A 27972-nucleotide genomic window follows, 5' to 3' on the forward strand; every position below is an offset into this window, starting at 1 on the left:
GGTGTGGTATTCTATGTTGTATTTTCTATGTTTACGTTCTAGGTGTTGTAGTTCTATGTTTGGCCGGGTGTGATTCCCAATCAGAGACAGCTGTCTCTGATTGGGGATCATACTTAGGCAGCCTATTGGCAATCATGGGTTGTGGGATCTTGTTCCGTGTAGAGGCTTGTTTTGTGTTTAGCCTGAGGACTTCACGTTTGGTTTGGTTTGTTGTTTTGTTTGTGTGTTTATCGGTGAAATAAACATGTATGCCTTTCACGCTGCGCCTTGGTCTGACCTTAAACGAACGTGACACACAAACCCATGTCCAAGATTGAACTGATCCTCTCTTGCCCCACAGCTCTCACAAAGACAAGCGGACATGGACTGTTTTCATTTTATTTTATTAATCTGCATAAAATGTTTAGTAATGACTTAACGTTTCCACAATTGGGGAATGGATCAGCTTAATATTGCAGATAGATTGTATCTTCTATCAATGTAATTGTCTGCATCACATCCAATCCCCCATGTTTTTTTTATATTTTATTTATATATATACTCCCCTTTATTACTTTTCAACCCCACCATCCTTTCCCTACTTGGAGTAAATTAGTGAACAACAATGCCCAGGCCTCTACTTCCGGTCTATACTTACTATCTACACCTTATGGACAGAGTTAATTTTACAATAATTCTATTATATATATATATATATATATATATATAATTTTTTTTAATTTTATTTTTTTTTGCTCCTGAACTTCTTCTACTCTCAACCTCTCCGATCATTTTCATGATGTCCATCCGGTTTGCTTCTATATGCCATATCTTTCTAACTGTGCTCTTTCCCAAAAGTTCCCAACATACAACCTATATACTTATTATGGACACAGTATGCTTACATTATTAGCTATCTTTGTTATTATTTGTTGTTATTTGTTATTAGTCCCATCCTTCAACTCTATTCAATACCTCCCATCTATCTCTTAACACCATCCATATAGGATTTCTATTTGCCATATATATTTCAACCGTACTGTGATGTTTTACAAAAGTTCTGAACCTTTCTATTCTCATTGCTTCTACAGATTGTGAATTAAAAATAAACAGTTTTGCTAAAAGTATTATTATATTGTTGATTGATTGACTATGACTTTTCAGATCACCCAGTAATGCTATCTGCAAGGTTAGTTCCAGGTAAATATTGCAATCCTTTAGCCATTCCTGGACCTGTGTCCAAAAACAAGCTACAAATGGACAGAACCAAAACAAATGATCCAATGATTCCGTCTCTTCACAGCAAAATCTGCAGAGCTGGGAAGATTGTATCCCCCATATAAATAACATTCTATTGGTAGCAAGAATTTTATATAATAATTTAAATTGAAAGATTCTAATTTTTGAATCCGGTGTCGTTTTGCGTGTCAGTTCATAAACACTATGCCATGGGATCGGTACATCAAAGATCTCTTCCCAACTATTTTGCAATCTATATGGGACGGCTGTCAATCCTTTGGTCCTTAAGTGAAACTGATATACTTTTTTATTTATCACAGTTTTCCTTAACCAATTATGTTCTTTAATGCAAGGCCGACAGACAAGTTCCTTACTTTCTCCCCCTTCCACTTTCCTCTTCCATTTTTGCGGTAAGGCTGCAATTATTTGGTTGTAATTTTGGGTAGAGCAGACATTTCCATATGTTTTTGTTAGCTGCATGTGCATCATAACTCCACCAGTCCTACCGATGATAGCATTTACGAAGATTATACCTTTTTTAAACATTCTGTCAAAAAATAAAGGTTTTTTGTCAATTAGTATATTTGAATTTAACCACAATATTAGTTGCATTATTTGTTCTGTCGTTTCTGGAGGATTAAATTGAAATTGCAACCAACTTTCTATGGCTTGTTTTAGAAATAGTGACATTTGGGAGATTATTTCCTTTTCAAATAACTGAAAGTGAGAGGTTGTAATCTGAATAAAGGGAAAAAGGCCTTTCTTGAACATTGGGTGAGACAATCTTACTAATTTGCTTGAGAACCAGTTCGGATTTAAGTATAACTTTTGTATGACTGAAGCTTTTAGTGATAGGTCTAATGCTTTAATATTTAATACTTTCTGTCCTCCGAATTCATATTCATTATATAAATATGGGGAGAACACCTTGCACAAATTTAGAATAAAAAATAATCACAAACTTTCCAAAAATATCCATGCAAGAAGACTTTAAACAAGCTCTAGACTGAGACGGAGTTTTTTCAGACAGAAAAGTACCTGTTAATCATATGTTATGCTAGTCAGTTGTATTTGTCTTACAGTTATTGAGCGCATACATTTTTTTTCTTCCATACTGGTCCCCTGTGGGAATCGAACCCACAACCCTGGCGTTGTAAGCGCCATGCTCTACCGACTGAGCTACACGGGACTCGTCACCACACGCCTACAAAACCCCCCAATAAAATTCCTAGAAACTGGCCATGAGTAGATATGATGGTGAAAGCTACATATACGTACACATAACATACTGTTAGTTAGCTGTCTGTGAGTGCTGTTAATGTAGAGACTAATGACTACTTGGAAGCTCCATTTGAGGAGATTTGTGCGTATGATGTCCTTTGTAAATTAGTTGTAACATGGAATGTTCCATTCAAGGATGCAAAGTTGTTCTTTACAACGTGTTTTGATTGGATGCGTAGCAATGACAAGGGGCCTTTCTGAAATGCTGACTCACGTTACTATGAAACAAAGAATGAATAGAGATCAGCCATGTGAAGGGTTAATTATGTTCCAGAGCACAGAGCAACACTGGGTGGGGAGGAGCATGTCAACATCACTTTAAGTGAAACTGAAGTGTTTAGACGTACTGTATGTTGCGCACACAAGTAAACTGTCTCAAACTCTTCTGAAAAATCTGTTACGACAGCTACGCAGTCTCTGTTTTAAAAAGAATACTACAGTATATAGTACCGAAAAATCGGAGAAAGCACCCACACTCTTTCACACACAGATACAGGTGAGTAGAGATTAACAAGGGCAGGTGAAGATAAATTCTACTGTGTGAATTCTTGCATTCTACTGTTTTCTTTATCAACTACAATACTCTCTGTTTGTTTAACTTTATTTTGAACATTGACTAATTAAACTGTATGTTGTATAGTTAAACAACTTTAATCAAGATTTGTTAGTGTCTCTAAATGCCGTGTTGACAATGGAACTGAAACTATCGGGAGCTGACTCATTCCAGGAAATCATTTAAAGTTCCACTTTCTCTCACTAGATATGGCATCATCTAGCAGTCTCCAGTCTGAAGAGCGGTTCCTGTGCTCTATATGTCTGGACATTTTCACTGAGCCAGTCACTACTTCATGTGGACACAACTTCTGCATGGCCTGTGTCACAAAGTACTGGAATAGCAAGGACCTGTGTCAATGTCCACTGTGTCGGGAGACATTTCCCAGACGACCTAAGCTTCGTGTCAACACAACGTTCAGAGAGGTTGTAGAGAATTTTAAAAAGATGAGAGAAAGAGGTAGAAATGGGTCCCCTCCTAAACCTAAAATAGTGCCCTGTGACGTCTGCACTGGGACGAAGCGCAAGGCCCTAAAGTCCTGCCTGGTGTGTCAGACCTCGTTCTGTGAGACTCACCTGGAGCCTCATCAGATAGCCTCACCCTTAAAGAGACACAAACTGATCGACCCTGTGGTGAACCTAGAAGACAGGATGTGTAAGAAGCATGACAGACTCCTGGAGATGTTCTGTAGGACTGACCAGACATGTGTGTGTCAGTTCTGCACTGAGGCAGACCACAAGACTCATGACACTGTCTCTATAGAGGAAGAGTGTGGAGAAAGGAAGGCTCAGCTGGGGAAAACTGAGGCAGAAGTGCAGCAGATTATCAAGGAGCGACTGATGAAGGTTAAAAGTATCAAACTCTCAGTAGATCTCAGCAAGAGAGGCGCAGAGAGAGAGATAGCAGAGAGTATGCAGGTTTTCACTGCTCTGATGTGCTCCATTATGAAAAGCAAGGGTGAGCTTGTTAAGGTAATTGAGGAGAAGCAGAAAGCAGTAGAGAGGCAGGCTGAAGGGCTCATTAAAGAACTGGAGCAGGAAATCACTGAGCTAAAAAGGAGAAGCACTGAGCTGAAGCAGCTCTCCCACAGTGAGGACCACCTCCAACTTCTCCAGAGCTTCCTATCCCTAGTGTGCAACCCTCCACCGACCAAGAGCTGGTCTGAGATCAGTGTTCACAGTGATCTGTTTGTGGGGACTCTGAGGAGAGCTGTGTCTCAGCTGGATGAGACACTGAATAAAGAGATGGAGAAGCTGCCTGGAGTCAAACTGAAGAGGATTCAGCAGTATGCAGTGGATGTGACTCTTGACCCTGATACAGCACATCCCAGTCTCATCCTGTCTGAAGATGGGAAACAAGTAAGATGTGGAAACACACTACAGAATCTTCCTGACAATCCAAAAAGGTTTGATTGTCATCGGTTTGTCCTTGGAAAGAATGGCTTCTCCTCAGGAAGATTTTACTATGAGGTGACAGTTAAGGGTAAGACTAGATGGAATTTAGGAGTGGCCAGAGAGTCCACTGACAGGAAGGGGATTATCACACCGAGACCTGAGGATGGACTCTGGACTGTGTCGCGAAGGGATGAGAATGTGTACCTTAATGGAACCTTGAACTCTATCCTCTCCCTGAGAGAGAAGCCCCAGAAGGTAGGGATGTTTGTGGACTATGAGGAGGGTCAGGTCTCCTTTTATGATGTGGAGGCCAGGTCTCATATCTACTCTTTCACTGGATGCACCTTTACAGAGAAGCTCTATCCATTCTTAGGCCCCTCTGATAATGATGATGGTCAAAACTCAGCCCCTCTCATCATCTCTCCTGTCAATCACACACATTGATTAAACGATGGAGAGGGAACAGATAATCAATTAATTACATTCACAAATCATTAAATATATCAATTTAGAAATGATTATATTTAGTCAGTTGACATGACACATGACTAGAATTTCCATGTATAATAATAAAATATATGCCATTTAGCAGATGCTTTTATCCAAAGCGACTTACAGTCATGCGTGCATACATTTTTTTTTTTTTTGTGTATGGGTGGTCCCGGGGATCGAACCCACTACCTTGGCGTTACAAGCGCCGTGCTCTACCAGCTGAGCTACAGAGGACCACATGTATGTCCTCTGAAATCTCATCATCAAATGAAAATGGAATCTTCTTTACTCTGTTAGGGACAAATTGAAAATGACTGGGGAAGGGGTGGTCCAAAATATGGGAGGGTTGTCAAACCTTTTTTATTGCTTTGGGGAGGGTTGTGTGTTTTTTTTGGGGGGGGGCACAGGGGAGGTTGGTGCGTTTTATCCCCTGGTTTACATTTGCCATTCTGCACGTATTTTCCCTATAAACAATGGCTTAACTTACTTTCTATATTATCCTATTACAGTTTAGAAACGTTTGGGGAAGGTGTGGCTATTATTAAGCTTTAGCTACTGCAGGCCTTTGATATGAACGCAGTGTGCCCCGGCGCTCCCACTGACTCTGGCAGTTGAATTTGAGGTGAGGAAGGACGTTTTAGGCCTACCAGAGTTATTCCTATAATCTAACAATATAATGCTTATCTTTATACAACATATTCAGATAGAAAATTAACGAATGACCTTTCTTCTGTAGGTCTATATCTGTATAGCAGATGCAGTAGCCATCTGACATAAATAAATGCATATCGGTGTCGTAGCATGCCACCAGCATATCTCTATCTCTCTGGGGTTAGGCCTAAGCTTATTTTCCTGTATATACAGTGGCTTGCGAAAGTATTCACCCCCCTTGGCATTTTTCCTATTTTGTAGCCTTACAACCTGGAATGAAAATTGATTTTGGGGGGATTTGTATCATTTCATTTACACAGCATGCCTACCACTTTGAAGATGCAAAATATTTTTTATTGTGAAACTAACAACAAATAAGACAAAATAACAGAAAACTTTAGCGTTTATAACTATTCACCCCCCCCCCCCCCCCCCCCCCCCCCCAAAGGCAATACTTTGTAGAGCCACCTTTTGCAGAAATTACAGCTGCAAGTCTCTTTGGGTATGTCTCTATAAGCTTGGCACATCTAGCCACTGGGATTTTTGCCCATTCTTCAAGGCAAAACTGCTCCAGCTCCTTCAAGTTGGATGGGTTCCGCTGGTGTACAGCAATCTTTAAGTCATACCACAGATTCTCAATTGGATCGAGGTCTGGGCTTTGACTAGGCCATTCCAAGACATTTAAACGTTTCCCCTTAAACCACTCAAATGTTGCTTTAGCAATAGGCTTAGGATCATTGTCCTGATGGAAGGTGAACCTCCATCCCAGTCTCAAATCTCTGGAAAATTGAAACAGGTTTCCCTCAATAATTTCCCTGTATTTAGCGCCATCCATCATTCCTTCAATTCTGACCAGTTTACCAATCCCTGCCGATGAAAAACATCCCCACAGCATGATGCTGCCACCACCATGCTTCACTGTTTGGATGGTGTTCTCGGGGTGATGAGAGGTGTTGAGTTTGCTCCAGATATAGTGTTTTTCTTGATGGCAAAAAAGCTCAATTTTAGTCTCATCTGAACAGAGTACTTTCTTCCATCTGTTTGGGGAGTCTCCCACATGCCTTTTGGCAAACACCAAATGTGTTTGCTTATTTTTTCGGCCCACTCTTACGTCAAGCCCAGCTCTGTGGAGTGTACGGCTTAAAGTGGTCCTATGGACAGATACTCCAATCTCTGCTGTGGAGCTTTGCAGCTCCTTCAGGGTTATCTTTGGTCTCTTTGTTGCCTCTCTGATTAATGCCCTCCTTGCCTGGTCCGTGGGTTTTGGTGGGCGGCCCTCTCTGCAGGTTTGCTGTGGTGCCATAATCTTTCAATTTTTTTATAATGCATTTAATGGTGCTCCGTGGGATGTTCAAAGTTTCGGATATTTTTGTATAACCCAACCCTGATCTGTACTTCTCCACAACTTTGTCTATGACCTGTTTGGAGAGCTCCTTGGTCTTCATGGTGCCGCTTGCTTGGTGGTGCCCCTTGCTAAGTGTTGTTGCAGACTCGGAGGCCTTTCAGAACAGGTGTATATATACTGAGATCATGTGACAGATCATGTGACAATTAGATCGCACACAGGTGGACTTTATTTAAATAATTATGTGACTTCTGAAGGTAATTGATTGCACCAGATCTTATTTAGGGGCTTCATGGCAAATGGGGTGAATATATATGCATGCACCACTTTTCTGTAATTTATTTCTTCGCATTTTTTGAAACAAGTTATTTTTTCATTTCACTTCACCAATTTGGACTATTTTGGTATGTCCATGACATTAAATCCAAATAAAAATCAATTTAAATTACAGGTAGTAATGCAACAAAATAGGAAAAATTCCAAGGGGGAGGAATACTTTTGCAAGGCACTGTAACTAAATGAGGGGGGAGTGTGTTCAATTTATTTGACAGTACTTATGTACATGTGATATTTCCAGTATTATTATTTTTTTATTATTTTCTTTGCAAATATGTATAAAAACTTGTTTTTATCTTTGTCATTATGGGGTATTGTGTGTAGATTGAATTCACTATATATCGTTTTATTGTTTCTCCCTCTTAGTGGATATCTTAATGACATACAGACACAAACCCATGTCCCCATTGATCTGAACCTCTTTTACACAACAGCTCTCACAAACACAGGTGGACATTGCTTATTTTTGTTGTTTTATTACTCTGCTAAAAATTTTATGAAAAATATTCCGGGTTAAAACTCTGTTTGCATTCATAAATAGAGATACTGTCATATATAATCATTTTTCTATGTATAGAGTATTACAAACTCAATAAGCAGTAATGACTCAATGTTGCCACAATATAGGGATTGTCAGTTATGATAATGCTTTTCCTTTAACATAAGACAATATATTTAACAAATATCATGGTAAACCTATTACACATGTAATAAAGAAAATGGTTAACTTGGAATGCCTTTTGGTTTCTGTCTTCTGGTTTGTTTTGGTCAAACCGAAGTCCCTCCTCCATGAGTCTACAACAATAAACAAGTGTTCAACTTTACTATCGTCTTCATCAGCATTTTGGGTGGATGGTTCTAGATTATGGAGTTACAGGGAAAATCCACTCCACATCGATTTTTTGGTATTTGTTTCATTAGTTCATTGTTGATACAGTCCCACAATGTTTGACATGTCAGGTGTCAAGTTTTCAAGATATTGGACTTCCAAGAAGCAAAGTGTCACCTGCCACATCATCATGATGATGCAAAACATTTTGGAACTGTATCTACAGTGGACGAATGGAAAAAAATACCAAATGTTGTTGAGTGGATTTTCCCTTTAACTTCATGATGAATTGGCCAATACGGATAAAGCTAAATTGAAATGTTTCTTACAGAAGAAATATGAAAAGCATATGCATAAGCATAGTAGCAATTGAAAAGGAACAGTTTGGAGATTATGTGAAAATTATTAGACCAAAGTTGAGGACACAACAGTTCACCTGACAAAAGAATGAATCCAAACATTACACTGGTGATTTTATGTGCATTTTACATTTACTGTATTTTTCACCTCATTTGTTACATTCAGTAACATGATAAGACTATTCCTGGAAAATGTGGGGTAGGTGCAACATAATACAAAAGAATGACAAGGGTTTGAATGAGAGGACTAACTGGTGTCTCCAAGTGGCCACACACCTCTCCAAAGTAATGGCAATGGACATTTAGGACTCAAAGAAGAGTCTTTAACTATAAGGTGCATTTTTGAGCTCTCCTAGCTGTGTCATTGAGGAACTAGAGCAAGCACACTAGTAGTTGTTTGGTTTGGAACACAACCCTGCATCCCCGCCATCACACAATTACTATTGTTGTTTACGCAATCCAAAAAGAAAGCTTGTTCTATTGGCAGCATGACTAGCTAGGTTATAAAAGACGATCTTGAGGTGTTAGGCTTTCGTAAGGCAATTTGAGGAAAAACAGATTGTAATTTTGGTCTGCATAGAAAGGAGCAATGAGTACATTCACGTGCTTGTTCTGCTGCAAATGTTCTTCACAATAGACAAAAATAGGCTCATTCTGCTCAGAACAACCCAGGGTATGACGCCATGTCATCTTGTAACTTGACATCACACATAGTGATAAAAAACGTTGGCATTGTATATGACATGAGTTGTTGATATGGAAATGTGAAGTACACGTTTGGACTCACAGGTGTTTGGCTTACTTGTATGACATCAAAGCGGTATTTCTTATAATCCTCAACGTCTCATCTTTCAAAATACATAGAGTCCTCTTAATTTACAGCATTTCCCTCACTCAAGCAAACAAAAGTTGCCCAATAAACGGGCGGGATGGGGGCAACTTCTTGTCGCGTGCAGTGTTGAACTTCAGAACAGCTGTCAGTCAAAACCCATATAGCGCTGCAAGGCGCAGAGCCTGAGCTCTGACGTCATTTATAGCATGTTACTGTACAGCCACTGACTTCCAATTTAAATGCTTATCAGTGCCCACATTTTCAACCTTAACACCTAAAAAACGATGTATTCTCTGTTGGAATGGTTTTGTTAACTCCCCATGTACTTCATATCATGACCGTCTTGGGCCGATCCCTTTACAACATTTTCTTACTGTTCTCTACACACTCCTGGAGAGAGGGAGAGAGAAGAGAGAGAGAGAGTGACCGTGTGTGTTCTGTGTTGACATGATAGGGGGCAAGTATAATTTAGTGTAATACAGTATGTGCATAAACGCTATTCACCATAAAGGAATTGATTAAAGTGGTACTCTGTAGAAAAACAGGCTATGTTCCATTATCCACAGTAGCATAACACTAAGAATGTTTGTCCTGATGTAATTGGAATGATAGTGTGGATAATGGAACAGAGACATATATAAGGCTACATCCCGATTCTCCACCCTTCTTGAACGGAAAGGCTGGAGCAACGAACAGCCCTTGCTGTCTCTGCCAGGCCGGTTCCCCTCTCCACTGGGGTTCTCTGCCTCTAACCCTGTTGCAGGGGCTGAGTCACTGGCTTGCTGGTGCTCTTTCATGCCGTCCCTGGGAGGGGTGCGTCACTTGAGTGGGTTGAGTTACTGACGTGATCTTCCTGTCTGGGTTGGCGCCCCCCCCTTGGTTTGTGCTGTGGTGGAGACCTCTGTGGGCTATACTCGGCCTTGTCTCAGGATTGTAAGTTGGTGGTTGGGGATATCCCTCTAGTGGTGCGGGGGCTGTGCTTTGGCGGAGTGGGTGGGGTTATATCCTTCCTGTTTGGCCCTGTCCGGGGGTTTCTTCGGATGGGGCCACAGTGTCTCCGGACCGCTCCTGTCTCAGCCTCCAGTATTTATGCTGCAGTAGTTTATGTGTCGGGGGGCTGGGGTTAGTTGGTTATACCTGGAGTACTTCTCCTGTCTTATCCAGTGTCCTGTGTGAATTTAAGTATGCTCTCTCTAATTCTCTCGTTCTCTCTTTCTCTCTGAGAACCTGAGCCCTAGGACCATACGTCAGGACTACCGGGCATGATGACACCTTGCTGTCCCCAGTCCGCCTGGCCTTGCTGCTATTCCAGTTTCAACTGTTCTGCCTGCGGCTACGAAACCCCTACCTGTCCCAGACCTGCTGTTTTCAACTCTTAATGATCGGCTATGAAAAGCCAACTGAGAGACCTGAGCCCTAGGACCATACGTCGGGACTACCGTCCGTGGTGACTCCTTGCTGTCCCCAGTCCGCCTGGCCTTGCTGCTATTCCAGTTTAAACTGTCCTGCCTGCGGTTATGGAACCCCTACCTGTCCCAGACCTGCTGTTTTCAAACTCTTAATGATCGGCTATGAAAAGCCAACTGAGATTTATTCCTGATTATTATTTGACCATGCTTGTCACTTATGAACATTTTTGAACATCTTGGCATGGTTCTGTTATAATCTCCACCCGGCACAGCCAGAAGAGGACTGGCCACCCCTCATAGCCTGGTTCCTCTCTAGGTTTCTTCCTAGGTTTTCGCCTTTCTAGGGAGTTTTTCCTAGCCACCGTGCTTCTACACCTGCATTACTAGCTGTTTGGGGTTTTAGGCTGGGTTTCTGTACAGCACTTCGAGATATTAGCTGATGTAAGAAGGGCTATATAAAATAAAATTGATTGATTGATCTTCTAAAGTGAACACAACATGAAGTTAACAATGGTTGAAACTCCTTCTAGCCAATGATTACACCAATCCATTCCTTTTTGGTGGAGAATCGAGACGCAGCCATAGTCTCCCACCCAGCCTCACCTCCCTTCCCCTCACCATTAGGGCCTAGTCCATGTAGAACTTTGGGCTGGGGCTGCGGTCATTGTGCTTGGTGTCCACAGCGAAGCAGACGAAGAGCATGTCCACCACGATCTCAAAGACAGACAGGAAGCAGTGGGCCACCAGCCAAGAGAACAGACAGACGATGAGCAGCGGCAACACCCACACCGTGTAGTCCTGCTGGTAGTTGACGCCAGAATGCCGGCGAACGCAGTGCATGAGACGATCAGTACCTGGACACTCAGGAAAAGATGGAGAGAAAGGAGGGTGAGAAAGGGAGAAAAGAGGAAAGGGTGTCATGACTCTCCTGACAGTGGATCAAAGGACCCATCAGCTAGGCAAATGTTTGAAGATAGCCAGACCCCCTCTTGACACCTTAACACTGGGTCATACATTTATGCAGGAGAGAAACTTTCTCTCTCTGCCTTTCGGTATCCACCAAAGGAATGCCTTTGTCTAGAGAGAGTGTGGCCCGTCTAAAACTGTAACGTCAAAAGATTGGACATTGGAACATTATTTCAGACATGCAAACAGGGACGGCTTGTTCAATAGGGCGATATGGGCGACGCACTGCCAAACGGGAAAAGGAAGGGATTTTTTTTTTAATCAATTATTTAAAAAAAAAAAAATATATATATATATATTTTTTTTTTATAAATTTATAAAAAATTATATCACGGCAACAGCAGTTATCAGTGTTCACGTCTGATCTGCCAGCCACTAAATGTCAAATCAGGCTAAAGTCGTGCTTCAAATGGCCCCGCCCGTTTTTTGGGCGATTTCAGTCAGGTTGAAAATCGCCCAGAAGTCTCTCATAGCCTGTCATGTAAAATCTATTTTTTTCACATTTCAAAGCTTTCAATACATTCTCTATGGGTGTCTGTGGGCTTGCACTTACGCGCTTTCGTCATACATAACGTAACCACGAATGAACGTAACTAAGAAAAGACCAGGTAGCAGCCTCAATCAATTCACTACTACTATCAAAATGGCTAGGCTTCAGTCCAACTCGATTGTGTCTTTGAAAGAAGTTCCTTTTTGTCGGCGAACAAATTAAGATAAATTGGCAACGAAACAATTAGGACCTCCCAGACCAAATTTAATAATTCAACAGGTTTCTACTAAAGGCGGAAAGTCCTACACCCGAGGATTTTCCAAAAATTGGTACGAACGAAAAAAGACATTGCGACTCACTCAACTGGATGACGAGGGATACAGGCTAGCTGTCCGCCGCCACAACGATGAGGTTAGTGTTGATAATCACAAGTTTACTGGATGTGGATATGGTGTAATAAAGGCAGTTTATTCAGAGGTAAATATATCTGGAATCGCGTTCACGGACCCGTTCGTCAAACTCTTAGGGAGCTATACATTAAGCCCCATTACTTACCATATCAGATAAGAGAAATTGCTGCAGCTACATATATTTTACATCCTGGCCCTACATAGTTCACTATTTGCATCACTTACCAAAATATTACATGTGGTCATATATGCTTGGAAAGTGGAGATGCCATAGAACGTCAAAAAAGTAAACATTGCTGGAGACACATTGTCGTTTTGGAGAAGACATCGCGTTTGCTAGCGAAGAGATTTGTTGTGGCAAATGAACTTGGGCTGGGAATTGCCAGGAACCTCACGATAAGATATATGCATCAGCATTGCGAGTCTCATGATTCTATACGTATTGCGATTCGATACTGTGATTTTATTGCGCACCATATGTCTGTTGCAGAGGGATCAGAAAGCCATGAGAACGAGTTTTGATCAGTCATGGAAATAAAAGTGCTGAAAACTAATTGGCTCCCAATGTGAAAAGATTGAGAACAAGCTATGAAGGAACAATAATGGTGTTTTGGTGCAGGTACAGCCAACTAGCGCTAAAATATTGCGATATTGTCAATACAGTATATCGTAAAGTATCACTATGTAACTCGATTTCTTTCACCCCAATCCCTCAAATTAACGGTAAATAACTGAATTGTTTGCCCCACATTTAGCTAAGATGATTAGCTAGCCAGCTAAAATGTTTTATTTAGTTAGCAGTCGCATCTACAATAGTTTACTGTCAATAACATGTCTCCAAAAATGACGTGGTGTCTCCAATTGTGTTGACATTTTACAATTGCAATGCGCATCCATGAGTATCCACTTTCTGTAGCTCAGCTGGTAGAGCATGGTGCTTGTAACGCCAAGGTAGTGGGTTCGATCCCCGGGACCACCCATACACAAAAATGTATGCACGCATGACTGTAAGTCGCTTTGGATAAAAGCGTCTGCTAAATGGCATATTATTATTATTATTATTATTATTATCTGAAGAGAGCCCCGAAACATTGTGTGCAGACATTTTATGCAATAAATGAAGTAGGTTCAATCTAGTAGTTCTGATCTTCTGATTGGTCCTGATGAGTTGGGCGAGGTCACCTCCAGGCTACTGTCACTGTTGCATTGGCTCTGAGTCGGGTTCTCTGTCTTCAAATGTTCAGCCTAAGAGAGGGGATTTTTGTGTGTGTGTGTGTGTGTGTTTAACAGTGATGATGTGTGTGTGTGTGTGTGTGTTTAACAGTGATGATGTGTGTGTGTGTGTGTGTGTGTTTGTGTGTGTGTGTGTCCTCAGAGCAAGAACTCGTGAGTTGGAAGAACTGAGAGGCCTATGGCGTGGGTGTTGTCCTTGGCCACCTGCTGACAAGGCTGACAAGATAGGACCCTTTTGTCCATTGTTATTGGATAGGAACAGAACTTATAACCAGCTCCTGACCTAAATAGATCTTAGCACAACATTTTACTCAACATATCATATTCCATATTCACTATAACAAATATATTTACTACGACATTAGCAAGAACCGCCACATCCTCAGCCGGCTAATCCAGTGTGTGAAGTTTTGCGGAGTGTTTGAGTTAGCTTTGCGAGGCAAAGATGAAACTGAGGGCTCCACCAACCCTGGTAAGCCAACACTTTTGAGATCAGTCAATAAATGCTTCTGGTATTGACTTATATGCTGCCCCTGTCTTCATGTTGTTGCTGGACATATCTTTTTTTTAAATGTGTGTAGGTCACCTAAATCATCAGAAAAATTGCCCCTCCTGAGAATTTTTTCAGGAGCCGCCACTGCATGATGCAAATGTGTGGAATGGTCAGTGGTGATCTAAAAGTATAATCATGTCATATTGTTTATTATTTTGTGATGTCATTAAGGATGGTATCAAGAAATAACTGTAACTCTGAAAGTGTACATATTCTACTTGTCAAGTTTACATCTACATGTTGAATTAAATATATGATTAAGTATGAGAGTATTTTGGTTAAGATAGAATGTGATTTTAGCCTTCTAATGAGATAATTGTTTTCTCATTAGAACTTTTGCCCAGTCAGTAACCACGCCCAAGTGAGCACAGACTTTGTGTCGGCATGATGGAACGCCCCCTTTTTACCCGAGGATAAAAGCCTTGGTAACTAAATATACATTAGACCAGGAAGCGTGGAGCTGTGGCTACACAGCTTTAAATGGTTAGACCAAACAGACCAGCCGACGTACAGCGCGAGCTGAACGTTACAAATGGTTGAAACTCTAAGACCAGGAAACATGAGACGTTAGTCCACACGTTTGAATTGGTGAGAAACTCTGAAACTCTCAATCTCTACACAAGAAGAAGAAACTCACTAGACCGTAATGCAGCTGGCATGTAAAGTAGTCTAGAACTTTGACTAAAGACACGAGGTGACAAGGACAATCCCATCTCAGACAACCACTGGTACTTCTGAAGTATCTGTCTAACAACCACTTCACATCCAGAGAAGCTCTACAAAGGACATTGTGACCTCTGGTGGACAAACCAGAGCCTTACACCCATTGACACCTTCCCCATAGGAGTGATTGGTTTCAACAGAGAGACAACGGAGAAGACATTCTACACGTAAATACATTGCATTTCTTATCCAAACGGCCGGCGGTTAGGGTGATAAGTATTCTGATTACCGTGATCGTAGTTTCCAAATGTATGTACGATAAGTTCGACTCTCTTTGTCCCTCTCTCTCTCCTTCTATTGACCCCTCCCTTTTTGATAACAAAGCAGTCATGCTTTTGTTAGTCCGCTAGGGTTTTTTCTCATGCATTAAGTATGTCTGTATTCTGTGTTATTATTTAGTTAGCTAGTAAATAAATATTTAAGCCAATTTGTGTATTGTTGATTCATAAGTAAGGTTAGAGTTCTTGCAGGTTCAAGGATTATGCGATGTTCATAATGAGACTGATGAGGTAATGATTAGTAAGTGACTGTTATTGGTATATAACATATATATATATCTTCTAAGAGTTTAATTCGGGAGATGGTAACTCGTTAAACAACTTCTTCCGTGGTGCCCCAAATTCCTAATGAGTTAATTGTTACATGATCGCTATGTGGCCGCTACCTTTCCAAGAAAGAGGACAAAGTCCCCCACGGTGTTGATGGTGGCCACTCTGAAGGCATTCTCTACCAGGATGACGAAGGCGTTGCACGCCGACATACAGAAACTGGTGCTGTTGATCTCTGTGGCCGTGTACGCATTCTGTGGTGAACAGGAGACAGGAGTATCATCAATAACAATGTGTGATTGCCGTCATCTTGGAATGAGTCTCCATTGTAAAATAGATTGTTGTCAATGATATAACATGTGTAATAGTAAGAATAATCAATGTCTCACATGAAAATCAATCTGATTCTGATAGAACACTTACTTGATTCAGGTATGTTAGACACTTCTTCAGGCACCACAAGCAGCAGATGCAGGCTTTCAGCATACAGCGATCACAGGCATTTTCCTACAAACAGAAAATACATTCAGCTTTAGTTCTCCACCCATTGTCTGGTTTGACTTGACAAACTGGTGGTTGGTATGAGCGAAAGTGAGTGTGTTTAAAGGCATAATCTGGGATATTTCTTGCTGCTAATGGTCAAATCTTGCCTGGCTACCCAGACTCATTGCTCTGGCCAAACGCCACGCCCACAAACGTTTGTTTCTTATCGATAGAGCAGCTAAATAATTCAGTGTGAGTCTTCAGGCAAGGTCAAATCTACCTAGACTGAGTTATTTGTTCATCCCCATGTGGAATTTGACTTCTGTTGTTTTTTATGTTTTTGGAAAACCTTCCAAACATCTGAAATAATTCCTTGTTTAACATTTCTGATTCACACTTTTTCTACCTTGATCAGTAACAAAATTAGAACACTTCAGTGGAGAGTCCGGATTCCGCCCTCCAGCCCAACATTCCACGTGAGTACGCAGATCTCTCTGATATCTTCTCTTCATCAGAGGCTAAGTCTCCCTCCTCACACGCCCTGGGACTGCACCATTGACCTGATGGAGGGACAACAACCCCCCGAAGAGTCGCATTTACTCCCTTTCCAGGGCGGAGACTGAGGCCATGGAGAAGAATGTGGCGGAGACCCTGAAACAGGGGTTCATCAGACGCTCTACCTCTCCTGCCTCCGCCAGCTTCTTCTTCATGGCAAAAAAAGACGGAGGACTCAGGCCATTTTTTGACTACATGGGGCTGAACGCAGTCACCACCAAGTACCGGTACCCCCTCCCTCTTGTTCCGTTGGCCATCGAGCAGCTATGAGGGGCCCGGTACTTTACCAAGTTGGACCTGAGGAGCACCAACATCCTGATCCGAATCCGGGAAGGAGACGAGTGGAAGACGGCTTTCAGCACTACCTCAGGCTACAATGAATACTGCGTCGTGCCCTAAGGCCTCGCCAACCCACCTTCTGTATTCCAGTCCTTCGTCAATGACGTGTTCCGAGACATGCTGAGTAAACAGGTGGTGGTGTACATCGACGATATCCTGATCTACGCGGCTACGTTCGAGGAGCTCGTCAGGGACATCAGAGCTGTCCTACTCCGCCTCCAGGAACACAGCCTGTTGGTGAAGGGGGAGAAATTCGAATTCCACCAACAGGCCATCTCTTTCCTGGGATACACGATCAGTCCTCAGGGGGTGTTCATGGAAAGAGAAAAGACAGACGCCGTTAGGTCATGGCCAGTCCCCACCACCAAGGGCCTACAGAGGTTCCTGGGTTTTGCCAATTTCTACCGGCATTTCATCAGGTCCTTCAGCTCCATAGCCGCCCCGCTCACCTCTCTCCTTAAGGGTGGGCCTCAGAAGCTGGCCTGGAACCCTGATGCTGACGCTGCCTTCAAGAGGCTGAAGGAGAGGTTCACCACCGCGCCCATCCAGAATATGCCCAGAACTCCCTCGTTCACTCCTCCACAGGGCCAACTCCCTTCCAATGCGTCCTGGGGTACCAGCCGGCCCTGGCCAATTGGACACCCTGTCAGACCGATGTGTCCGCTGTCGACGAGTGGTTCCACAGGGCCGGACAGGTCTGGGATGCCGCCCATGTCCGTCTCCAGAGGGCCATTAGTCGGCAGAAGGACCAAGGACGTCTCCTCCCGTTGCTCCCCTCCGGCGCTCTGATTCGCCGGTCTACTGAGTCACCGGTCTGAGTGCACCACCTCGGCAACACAGGAATGGAAACCCAACGCACCCTAATGACCTCCAGTGCACCTGCTCCTCATCATCTCATCACCACCACTATATAGACCTGGACTGTTCAGTCATTGTTGTGTGTAATTGTTAGCGTCGTGTCGTTTACTCGCTCCTTGTTATTCTCTTTCTCATTGTTAAGTAAACCTTGACCTTGTTGATTCCTGCGTCTGCGTCCTGCCTCTTCGTATCCTCAGTACTCGTCACAGAAGTGGGCCAGTCGCAGAATAAGGACATGATGGAGGTCAGGGTCATCTGGGATTTATTCCTGATATCCACCACAGGGTAGAATAAAATGGAGTTAGGAAATAGTCAAACTGATACCGGACAGACCTGGATTCAAATAGTATTTGTTTTCTTTCAGGCACTTTGAGCGTTTGACTGAGCCTGTATATGGAGTGCCAGACATAGACATTTAATAATTATATTTCTATGGTGCCAGATTGGTGGGGTTTGTACTTCTGGGCAGGGACGGCTTGTTCAATAGGGCGATATGGGCGACGCACTGCCAAACGGGAAAAGGAAGGGATTTTTTTTCTAATCAATTATAAAAATAAAAATAAATATATATATATATATATTTTTTTTAAATAAATTTATAAAAAATTATATCACGGCAACAGCAGTTATCAGTGTTCACGTCTGATCTGCCAGCCACTAAATGTCAAATCAGGCTAAAGTCGTGCTTCAAATGGCCCCGCCCGTTTTTTGGGCGATTTCAGTCAGGTTGAAAATCGCCCAGAAGTCTCTCATAGCCTGTCATGTAAAATCTATTTTTTTCACATTTCAAAGCTTTCAATACATTCTCTATGGGTGTCTGTGGGCTTGCACTTACGCGCTTTCGTCATACATAACGTAACCACGAATGAACGTAACTAAGAAAAGACCAGGTAGCAGCCTCAATCAATTCACTACTACTATCAAAATGGCTAGGCTTCAGTCCAACTCGATTGTGTCTTTGAAAGAAGTTCCTTTTTGTCGGCGAACAAATTAAGATAAATTGGCAACGAAACAATTAGGACCTCCCAGACCAAATTTAATAATTCAACAGGTTTCTACTAAAGGCGGAAAGTCCTACACCCGAGGATTTTCCAAAAATTGGTACGAACGAAAAAAGACATTGCGACTCACTCAACTGGATGACGAGGGATACAGGCTAGCTGTCCGCCGCCACAACGATGAGGTTAGTGTTGATAATCACAAGTTTACTGGATGTGGATATGGTGTAATAAAGGCAGTTTATTCAGAGGTAAATATATCTGGAATCGCGTTCACGGACCCGTTCGTCAAACTCTTAGGGAGCTATACATTAAGCCCCATTACTTACCATATCAGATAAGAGAAATTGCTGCAGCTACATATATTTTACATCCTGGCCCTACATAGTTCACTATTTGCATCACTTACCAAAATATTACATGTGGTCATATATGCTTGGAAAGTGGAGATGCCATAGAACGTCAAAAAAGTAAACATTGCTGGAGACACATTGTCGTTTTGGAGAAGACATCGCGTTTGCTAGCGAAGAGATTTGTTGTGGCAAATGAACTTGGGCTGGGAATTGCCAGGAACCTCACGATAAGATATATGCATCAGCATTGCGAGTCTCATGATTCTATACGTATTGCGATTCGATACTGTGATTTTATTGCGCACCATATGTCTGTTGCAGAGGGATCAGAAAGCCATGAGAACGAGTTTTGATCAGTCATGGAAATAAAAGTGCTGAAAACTAATTGGCTCCCAATGTGAAAAGATTGAGAACAAGCTATGAAGGAACAATAATGGTGTTTTGGTGCAGGTACAGCCAACTAGCGCTAAAATATTGCGATATTGTCAATACAGTATATCGTAAAGTATCACTATGTAACTCGATTTCTTTCACCCCAATCCCTCAAATTAACGGTAAATAACTGAATTGTTTGCCCCACATTTAGCTAAGATGATTAGCTAGCCAGCTAAAATGTTTTATTTAGTTAGCAGTCGCATCTACAATAGTTTACTGTCAATAACATGTCTCCAAAAATGACGTGGTGTCTCCAATTGTGTTGACATTTTACAATTGCAATGCGCATCCATGAGTATCCACTTTCTGTAGCTCAGCTGGTAGAGCATGGTGCTTGTAACGCCAAGGTAGTGGGTTCGATCCCCGGGACCACCCATACACAAAAATGTATGCACGCATGACTGTAAGTCGCTTTGGATAAAAGCGTCTGCTAAATGGCATATTATTATTATTATTATTATTATTATCTGAAGAGAGCCCCGAAACATTGTGTGCAGACATTTTATGCAATAAATGAAGTAGGTTCAATCTAGTAGTTCTGATCTTCTGATTGGTCCTGATGAGTTGGGCGAGGTCACCTCCAGGCTACTGTCACTGTTGCATTGGCTCTGAGTCGGGTTCTCTGTCTTCAAATGTTCAGCCTAAGAGAGGGGATTTTTGTGTGTGTGTGTGTGTGTGTTTAACAGTGATGATGTGTGTGTGTGTGTGTGTGTTTAACAGTGATGATGTGTGTGTGTGTGTGTGTGTGTGTTTGTGTGTGTGTGTGTCCTCAGAGCAAGAACTCGTGAGTTGGAAGAACTGAGAGGCCTATGGCGTGGGTGTTGTCCTTGGCCACCTGCTGACAAGGCTGACAAGATAGGACCCTTTTGTCCATTGTTATTGGATAGGAACAGAACTTATAACCAGCTCCTGACCTAAATAGATCTTAGCACAACATTTTACTCAACATATCATATTCCATATTCACTATAACAAATATATTTACTACGACATTAGCAAGAACCGCCACATCCTCAGCCGGCTAATCCAGTGTGTGAAGTTTTGCGGAGTGTTTGAGTTAGCTTTGCGAGGCAAAGATGAAACTGAGGGCTCCACCAACCCTGGTAAGCCAACACTTTTGAGATCAGTCAATAAATGCTTCTGGTATTGACTTATATGCTGCCCCTGTCTTCATGTTGTTGCTGGACATATCTTTTTTTTAAATGTGTGTAGGTCACCTAAATCATCAGAAAAATTGCCCCTCCTGAGAATTTTTTCAGGAGCCGCCACTGCTTCTGGGACTATTATATTGGTGATATTGCACCTGGGAAGCTCAATCAAGTGCAGCTAACGTATTTGACAGAAGAAGAAATACACGATGAACCCTGGTCTGATACAGGAGTAGATATGATGGTGAAAGCTACATATACGTACACATAACATACTGTTAGTTAGCTGTCTGTGAGTGCTGTTAATGTAGAGACTAATGACTACTTGGAAGCTCCATTTGAGGAGATTTGTGCGTATGATGTCCTTTGTAAATGAGTTGTAACATGGAATGTTCCATTCAAGGATGCAAAGTTGTTCTTTACAACATGTTTTGATTGGATGGGTAGCAATGACAAGGGGCCTTTCTGAAATGCTGACTCACGTTACTATGAAACAAAGAATGAATAGAGATCAGCCATGTGAAGGGTTAATTATGTTCCAGAGCACAGAGCAGCACTGGGTGGGGAGGAGCACGTCAACGTCACTTTAAGTGAAACTGAAGTGTTTAGACGTACTGTGTGTTGCGCACACAAGTAAACTGTCTCAAACTCTTCTGAAAAATCTGTTACGACAGCTACGCAGTCTCTGTTTTAAAAAGAATACTACAGTATATAGTACCAAAAAATCGGAGAAAGCACCCACACTCTTTCACACACAGATACAGGTGAGTAGAGATTAAACAAGGGCAGGTGAAGATAAATTCTACTGTGTGAATTCTTGCATTCTCCTGTTTTCTTTATCAACTACAGTACCTACTGAATGTTTAACTTTATTTTGTACATTGACTAATTTATACTGTATGTTGTATGGTTAAACAACTTTAATCAAGATTGGTTAGTGTCTCTAAATGCCGTGTTGACAATGGAACTGAAACTATCGGGAGCTGACTCATTCCAGGAAATAATTTATAGTTCCAACTTCTCTGTCTAGATATGGCTTCCTCCAGCAGTCTCCAGTCTGAAGAGCAGTACCTGTGCTCTATCTGTCTGGATGTGTTCACTGAGCCAGTCACCACTTCATGTGGACACAACTTCTGCATGGCCTGTATCACAAAGTACTGGAATAGCAAGGACCTGTGTCAATGTCCACTGTGTCAGCAGAAATTCTCCAGACGACCTAAGCTTCGTGTCAATACAACGTTCAGAGAGGTTGTCGAGAATTTTAAAAAGATGAGAGAAAGAGGTAGAAATGGATCCCCTTCTAAACATAAAATAGTGCCCTGTGACGTCTGCACTGGGACAAAGCGCAAGGCCATGAAGTCCTGCCTAGTGTGTCAGACCTCGTTCTGTGAGACTCACCTGGAGCCTCATCAAATAGCCTCACCCTTAAAGAGACACAAACTGATCGACCCTGTGGTGAACCTAGAAGACAGGATGTGTAAGAAGCATGACAGACTCCTGGAGATGTTCTGTAGGACTGACCAGACATGTGTGTGTCAGTTCTGCACTGAGGCAGACCACAAGACTCATGACACTGTCCCGATAGAGGAAGAGTGTGGAGAGAGGAAGGCTCAACTGGGGAAAACTGAGGCAGAAGTGCAGCAGATTATCCAGGAGCGACTGAAGAAGGTTAAAAGGATCAAACTCTCAGTAGATCTCAGCAAGAGAGGCGCAGAGACCGAGATAGCAGAGAGCGTGCAAGTCTTCACTTCTCTGGTGCGCTCCATTAAGAAAAGCCAGGGTGAGCTTGTTAAGGTAATTGAGGAGAAGCATTTAGCAGTAGAGAGGCAGGCTGAAGGGCTCATTAAAGAACTGGAGCAGGAAATCACTGATCTAAAGAGGAGAAGCACTGAGCTGAAGCAGCTCTCCCACAGTGAGGACCACCTCCAACTTCTCCAGAGCTTCCTATCCCTAGTGTGCAACCCTCCACCCACCAAGAACTGGTCTGAGATCAGTGTTCACAGTGATCTGTGTGTGGGGACTGTGAGGAGAGCTGTGTCTCAGCTGGAGGAGACACTGAATAAAGAGATGGAGAAGCTGCCTGAAGTCAAACTGAAGAGGATTCAGCAGTATGCAGGGGATGTGACTCTGGACCCTGATACAGCAAACCCCTGGATCATCCTGTCAGAGGATGGAAAACAAGTAAGATGTGGAAACACACTACAGAATCTTCCTCACAATCCAAAAAGGTTTGATTGTCATCGGTTTGTCCTAGGAAAGGATGGCCTCTCCTCAGGAAGATTTTACTATGAGGTGACAGTTAAGGGTAAGACTAGATGGAATTTAGGAGTGGCCAGAGAGTCCATTGACAGGAAGAGGATTATCACACAGAGACCTGAGGATGGATTCTGGACTATGTCGCGAAGGGATGAGAATGTGTACCTTAACGGAACGAACTCTATCCTCCAATCCCTGAGAGAGAAGCCCCAGAAGGTGGGGGTGTTTGTGGACTATGAGGAGGGTCAGGTCTCCTTTTATGATGTGGAGGCCAGGTCTCATATCTACTCTTTCACTGGATGCACCTTTACAGAGAAACTCTTTCCATGCTTAGGCCCCTCTGATAATGATGATGGTCAAAACTCAGCCCCTCTCATCATCTCTCCTGTCAATCACACACACTGATTAAACGATGGAGAGGGAACAGATAATTTATTAATTACATTCACAAATCATTAAATATATCAATTTAGAAAGTATTATATTTAGTCAGTTGACATGACACATGATTAGAATTTCCATGGATGTCCTACTAAATCTCATCATCAAATTAAAATGGAATCTTCTTTACTCTGTTAGGGACAGATTGAGTGTTGCTTTAGCAATATGCTTAGGGTCATTGTCCTGATGGAAGGTGAACCTCCGTCCAATTCTCAAATCTCTGGAAGACTGAAACAGCTTTCCCTCAAGAATTTCTCTGTATTTAGCGCCATCCATCATTCCTTCAATTCTGACCAGTTTCCCAGTCCCTGCAGATGAAAAACATCCCTACAGCATGATGCTGCCACCACCATGCTTCACTGTGGGGATGGTGTTCTCGGAGTGATGAGAGGTGTTGGGTTTGCTCCAGCGTTTTCTTGATGGACAAAAAGCTAAATTTTAGTCTCATCTGACCAGAGTACTTTCTTCCATATGTTTGGGGAGTCTCCCACATGCCTTTTGGCAAACACCAAACGTGTTTGCTTATTTTTTTCTTTAAGCAATGGCTTTTTTCGGCTTAAAGTGGTCCTATGGACAGATACTCCAATCGCTGTGGAGCTTTGCAGCTCCTTCAGGGTTATCTTTGGTCTCTTTGTTGCCTCTCTGATTAATGCCCTCCTTGCCTGGTCCGTGAGTATTGGTGGGCGGCCCTCTCTTGGCAGGTTTGCTGTGGTGCCATATTCTTTCCATTTTTTAATAATGGATTGAATGGTGCTCCGTGGGACGTTAAAAGTTTCTGATATTTTTTTATAACCCAACCCTGATCTGTACTTCTCCACAAGTTTGTCCCTGACCTGTTTGGAGAGCTCCTTGGTCTTCATGGTGCCACTTGCTTGGTGGTGCCCCTTGCTTAGTGGTGTTGCAGACTCTGGGGCCTTTCAAAACAGGTGTATATATACTGAGATCATGTGACAGATCATGTGACACTTAGATCGCACACAGGTGGACTTTATTTAACTAATTATGTGACTTCTGAAGGTAATTCGTTGCACCAGATCTTATTTAGGGGCTTCATAGCAAAGGGGGTGAATACATATGCAAGCACCACTTTTCCGTTATTTATTTTTTTGAAGTTATTTTGGACTGTTTTGTGTATGTCCATTAACACGTTGTTTACACGTCAATCCTGAGCATCCCAAACATGCTCAATGGGTGACATGTCTGGTGAGTATGCAGGCCATGGAAGAACTGGGGCATTTTCAGCTTCCAGGAATTGTGTACAGATCCTTGTAACACTGGGCCGTGCATTATTATGCTGAAACATGAGGTGATGGCTGCGGATGAACAGGATCTCATCACGGTATCTCTGTGCATTCAAATTGCCATCGATAAAAGGCAATTGTGTTCATTGTCTGTAGCTTATGCCTGCACATACCGTAACACTACCTCCACCCTGGGGCACTCTGTTCATTACAATGACTTCAGCAAAACGCTCTTCCACACAACGCCATCCATGATGTCTGCCATCTGCCCGGAACAGTTGAAACTGGGAGCACACTTTTCTAGCGTACCCGTGGCCATCAAAGGTGAGCATTTGCCCACTGAAGTCGCTTACGATGCCGAAATGAAGTCAGGTCAAAACCCTGGTGAGGATGATGAGCACGCAGATGAGCATCTCTGAGACGGTTTCTGACAGTTTGTGCAGAAGTTCGGTTGTGCAATACCACAGTTTTATCAGCTGTCTGGGTGGCTGGTCTCAGACGATCTCTAAGGTGACGAAGCCGGATGTAAACTGGTGTGGTTACATGTGGTCTGCGGTTGTGAGGCCGGTTGGACGTACTGGCAAATTCTCTAAAATGGCGTTGGAGGAGGCTTATGGTAGAGAAATGAACATTATATTATCTGGCAACAGCTCTGGTGGACATTCCTGCAGTCAGCTTGCCAATTGCACACTCCCTCAAAACTTGACACATCTGTGGCATTGTGTTGTGTGACAAAACTGCACATTTTAGAGTGGCCTTTTATTGACCCCAGCACAAGGTGTACATGTGTAATGATCATACTATTTAATCAGCTTCTTGATATGCCACACCTGTCAGGTTGATGGATTATCTTGGCGAAGGAGTAATGCTCACTGACAGGGATGTAAACTAATTTGTGCACATAATTTGAGAGAAATAATGTTTTTTGTGCGTATGGAACATTTCGGGGATCTTTTATTTCAGCTCATGAAACATAGGACCAACACTTTAAAGGCTGTGTTTATATTTTTGTTAAGTCTAAAACATCCTCATCAAGGTAAATGGCTCTTTCATATGTGATTCACAGTAGTAACATTATCCTATTAACAGGCGAGGGAGCACACCTTGCACACATTTTAATTTCTAATAATTAATTAATTAAATTAAAACATTTAAAAAATGTCCATGCAAGAAAATGTCTGTTATGCTAGTCAGTTGTATTTGTCAAAAAAAAAATGTATGTACCAATGCAACACAATTAGCGACCATTATCATCATTACCACAATCTAAGAAGACATTGATATACAAACACTTGTACTGTACAGTAGTAGTGGTTACAAAATAACAGTGAAGACATGGAACGCATTTGAACAATTTAGTTTCACCCACAAGAAGCTAAACTAAAAAACACCAACTTTACAGTCTGTAAAATAGAACCAAACTACACTATCTATATTCTTGACAGATATACTTTTGTTATACATATATAAAAATAAATATAACAAAAAGGCATTGTGCTTTCAGAAAAAAATTGTTTAATGTAAAGTGTGGCATAAATTAATAAACAGGTTATTGAAAATATTGTAGTCCCTGGGACTGGAGTGATATCATGTAAACCTATTACACATGTAATAAAGAAAATGGTTGGAATGCCTTTTGGTTTCTGTCTTCTGGTTTGTTTTGGTCAAACTGAAGTCCCTCCTCCATGAGTCTACAACAATTTTATTTATTTATTTATTTTATTTCACCTTTATTTAACCAGGTAATCCAGTTGAGAACAAGTTCTCATTTACAACTGCGACCTGGCCAAGATAAAGCAAAGCAGTGCGATAAAAACAACAACACAGAGTTACATATGGGGTAAAACAAAACATAAAGTCAAAAATACAACAGAAAATATATATACAGTGTGTGCAAATGTAGCAAGTTATGGAGGTAAGGCAATAAATAGGCTATAGTGCAAAATAATTACAATTAGTATTAACACTGGAATGATAGATGTGCAAGAGATGATGTGCAAATAGAGATACTGGGGTGCAAATGAGCAAAAATAAATAACAAGGGGTGAGGTAGTTGGGTGGGCTAATTTCAGATGGGCTGTGTACAGGTGCAGTGATCGGTAAGCTGCTCTGACAACTGATGCTTAAAGTTAGTGAGGGAGGTAAGAGTACCAATAAACCAGTGTTAAACTTTACAGTTGTCTTCCATCAGCATTTTGGGTGTATGGCTCTAGATTCTGGAGTTACTGGGAAAATCCACTCAACATCGATTTTTTGGTATTTGTTTAGTTAGTCCATTGTTGATACAGTCTCACAATGTTTGACATGTCAGGTGTCAAGTTTTCAAGATATTGGACTTCCAAGAAGCATACTGGGACTGTATCTACAGTGGACTAATGAAGAAAATACCACATGTTGTTGAGTGGATTTTCCCTTTAACTTCATGATGAATTGGCCTATATGGATAAAGCTAAATTGAAATGTTTCTTACAGAAGAAATATGAAATGCATATGCATAAGCATGGTAGCAATTGAAAAGGAACAGTTTGGAGATTATGTGAAAATTATTAGATCAAAGTTGAGGACACAACAGTTCACCTGACACAAGACTGAATCCAAACATTACACTGGTGATTTTATGTGCATTTTACATTTACTGTATTTTTCGCCTCATTTGTTACAATCAGTAACATGATAAGACTATTCCTGGAAAATATGGGGTAGGCGCAACATAATTCAAAAAAATGACAAGTGGCCACACACCTCTCCAAAGTAATTTCAATGGACATTTAGGACTCTAAGAAGAGTCTTCAACTATAAGGTGCGTTTTTGAGCTCTCCTAGCTGTGCCGTTGTGGAACTAGAGCAAGCACACTAGTAGTTGTTTGGTTTGGAACACAACCCTGCATCCCCGCCATCACACAATTACTATTGTTGTTTACGCAATCCAAAAAGAAAGCTTGTTCTATTGCCAGCATGACTAGCTAGGTTATAAAAGACGATCTTGAGGTGTTAGGCTTTCGTAAGGCAATTTTTACTCTGTAAAAAAACAGGCTATGTTCCATTATCCACAGTAGCATAACACTAAGAATGTTTGTCCTGATGTAATTGGAATGATAGTGTGGATAATGGAACAGAGACATATATAAGGCTACATCCCGATTCTCCACCCTTCTTCTAAAGTGAACACAACATGAAGTTAACAATGGTTGAAACTCCTTCTAGCCAATGATTACACCAATCCATTCCTTTTTGGTGGAGAATC

At 41.9% G+C, this 27972-nt stretch overlaps 1 protein-coding gene across 1 annotated transcript; it reads left to right on the forward strand.

The window, feature by feature from the left end:
- The first annotated feature begins 3015 nt into the window (after window positions 1-3015).
- On the forward strand, window positions 3016-26306 carry LOC311112134 (uncharacterized protein). The gene is made up of 2 exons (XM_084155111.1): window positions 3016-4885; window positions 21822-26306. Exons 1-2 carry the CDS (start codon window positions 3262-3264, stop codon window positions 23450-23452), a joined length of 3255 nt encoding a protein of 1084 aa, XP_084011237.1. The 5' UTR covers window positions 3016-3261; the 3' UTR covers window positions 23453-26306.
- Window positions 26307-27972: the final 1666 nt, after the last annotated feature.

The sequence above is a fragment of the Coregonus lavaretus genome, assembly GCF_964263955.1.
Source record: "Coregonus lavaretus genome assembly, chromosome: 38".
Taxonomy (NCBI): Eukaryota; Metazoa; Chordata; class Actinopteri; order Salmoniformes; family Salmonidae; genus Coregonus; species Coregonus lavaretus.

What these genes read in the sequence shown, in the direction of transcription:
- LOC311112134 (XM_084155111.1), top strand. Translation starts at nt 3,262, where the DNA reads ATGGCATCATCTAGCAGTCTCCAGTCTGAAGAGCGGTTCCTGTGCTCT. An exon ending in CTCTCCTGTCAATCACACAC is followed by an intron (nt 4,886 to 21,821) that starts ATTGATTAAACG and finishes TTCTCTGTCTAG; the next exon opens with ATATGGCTTCCTCCAGCAGT.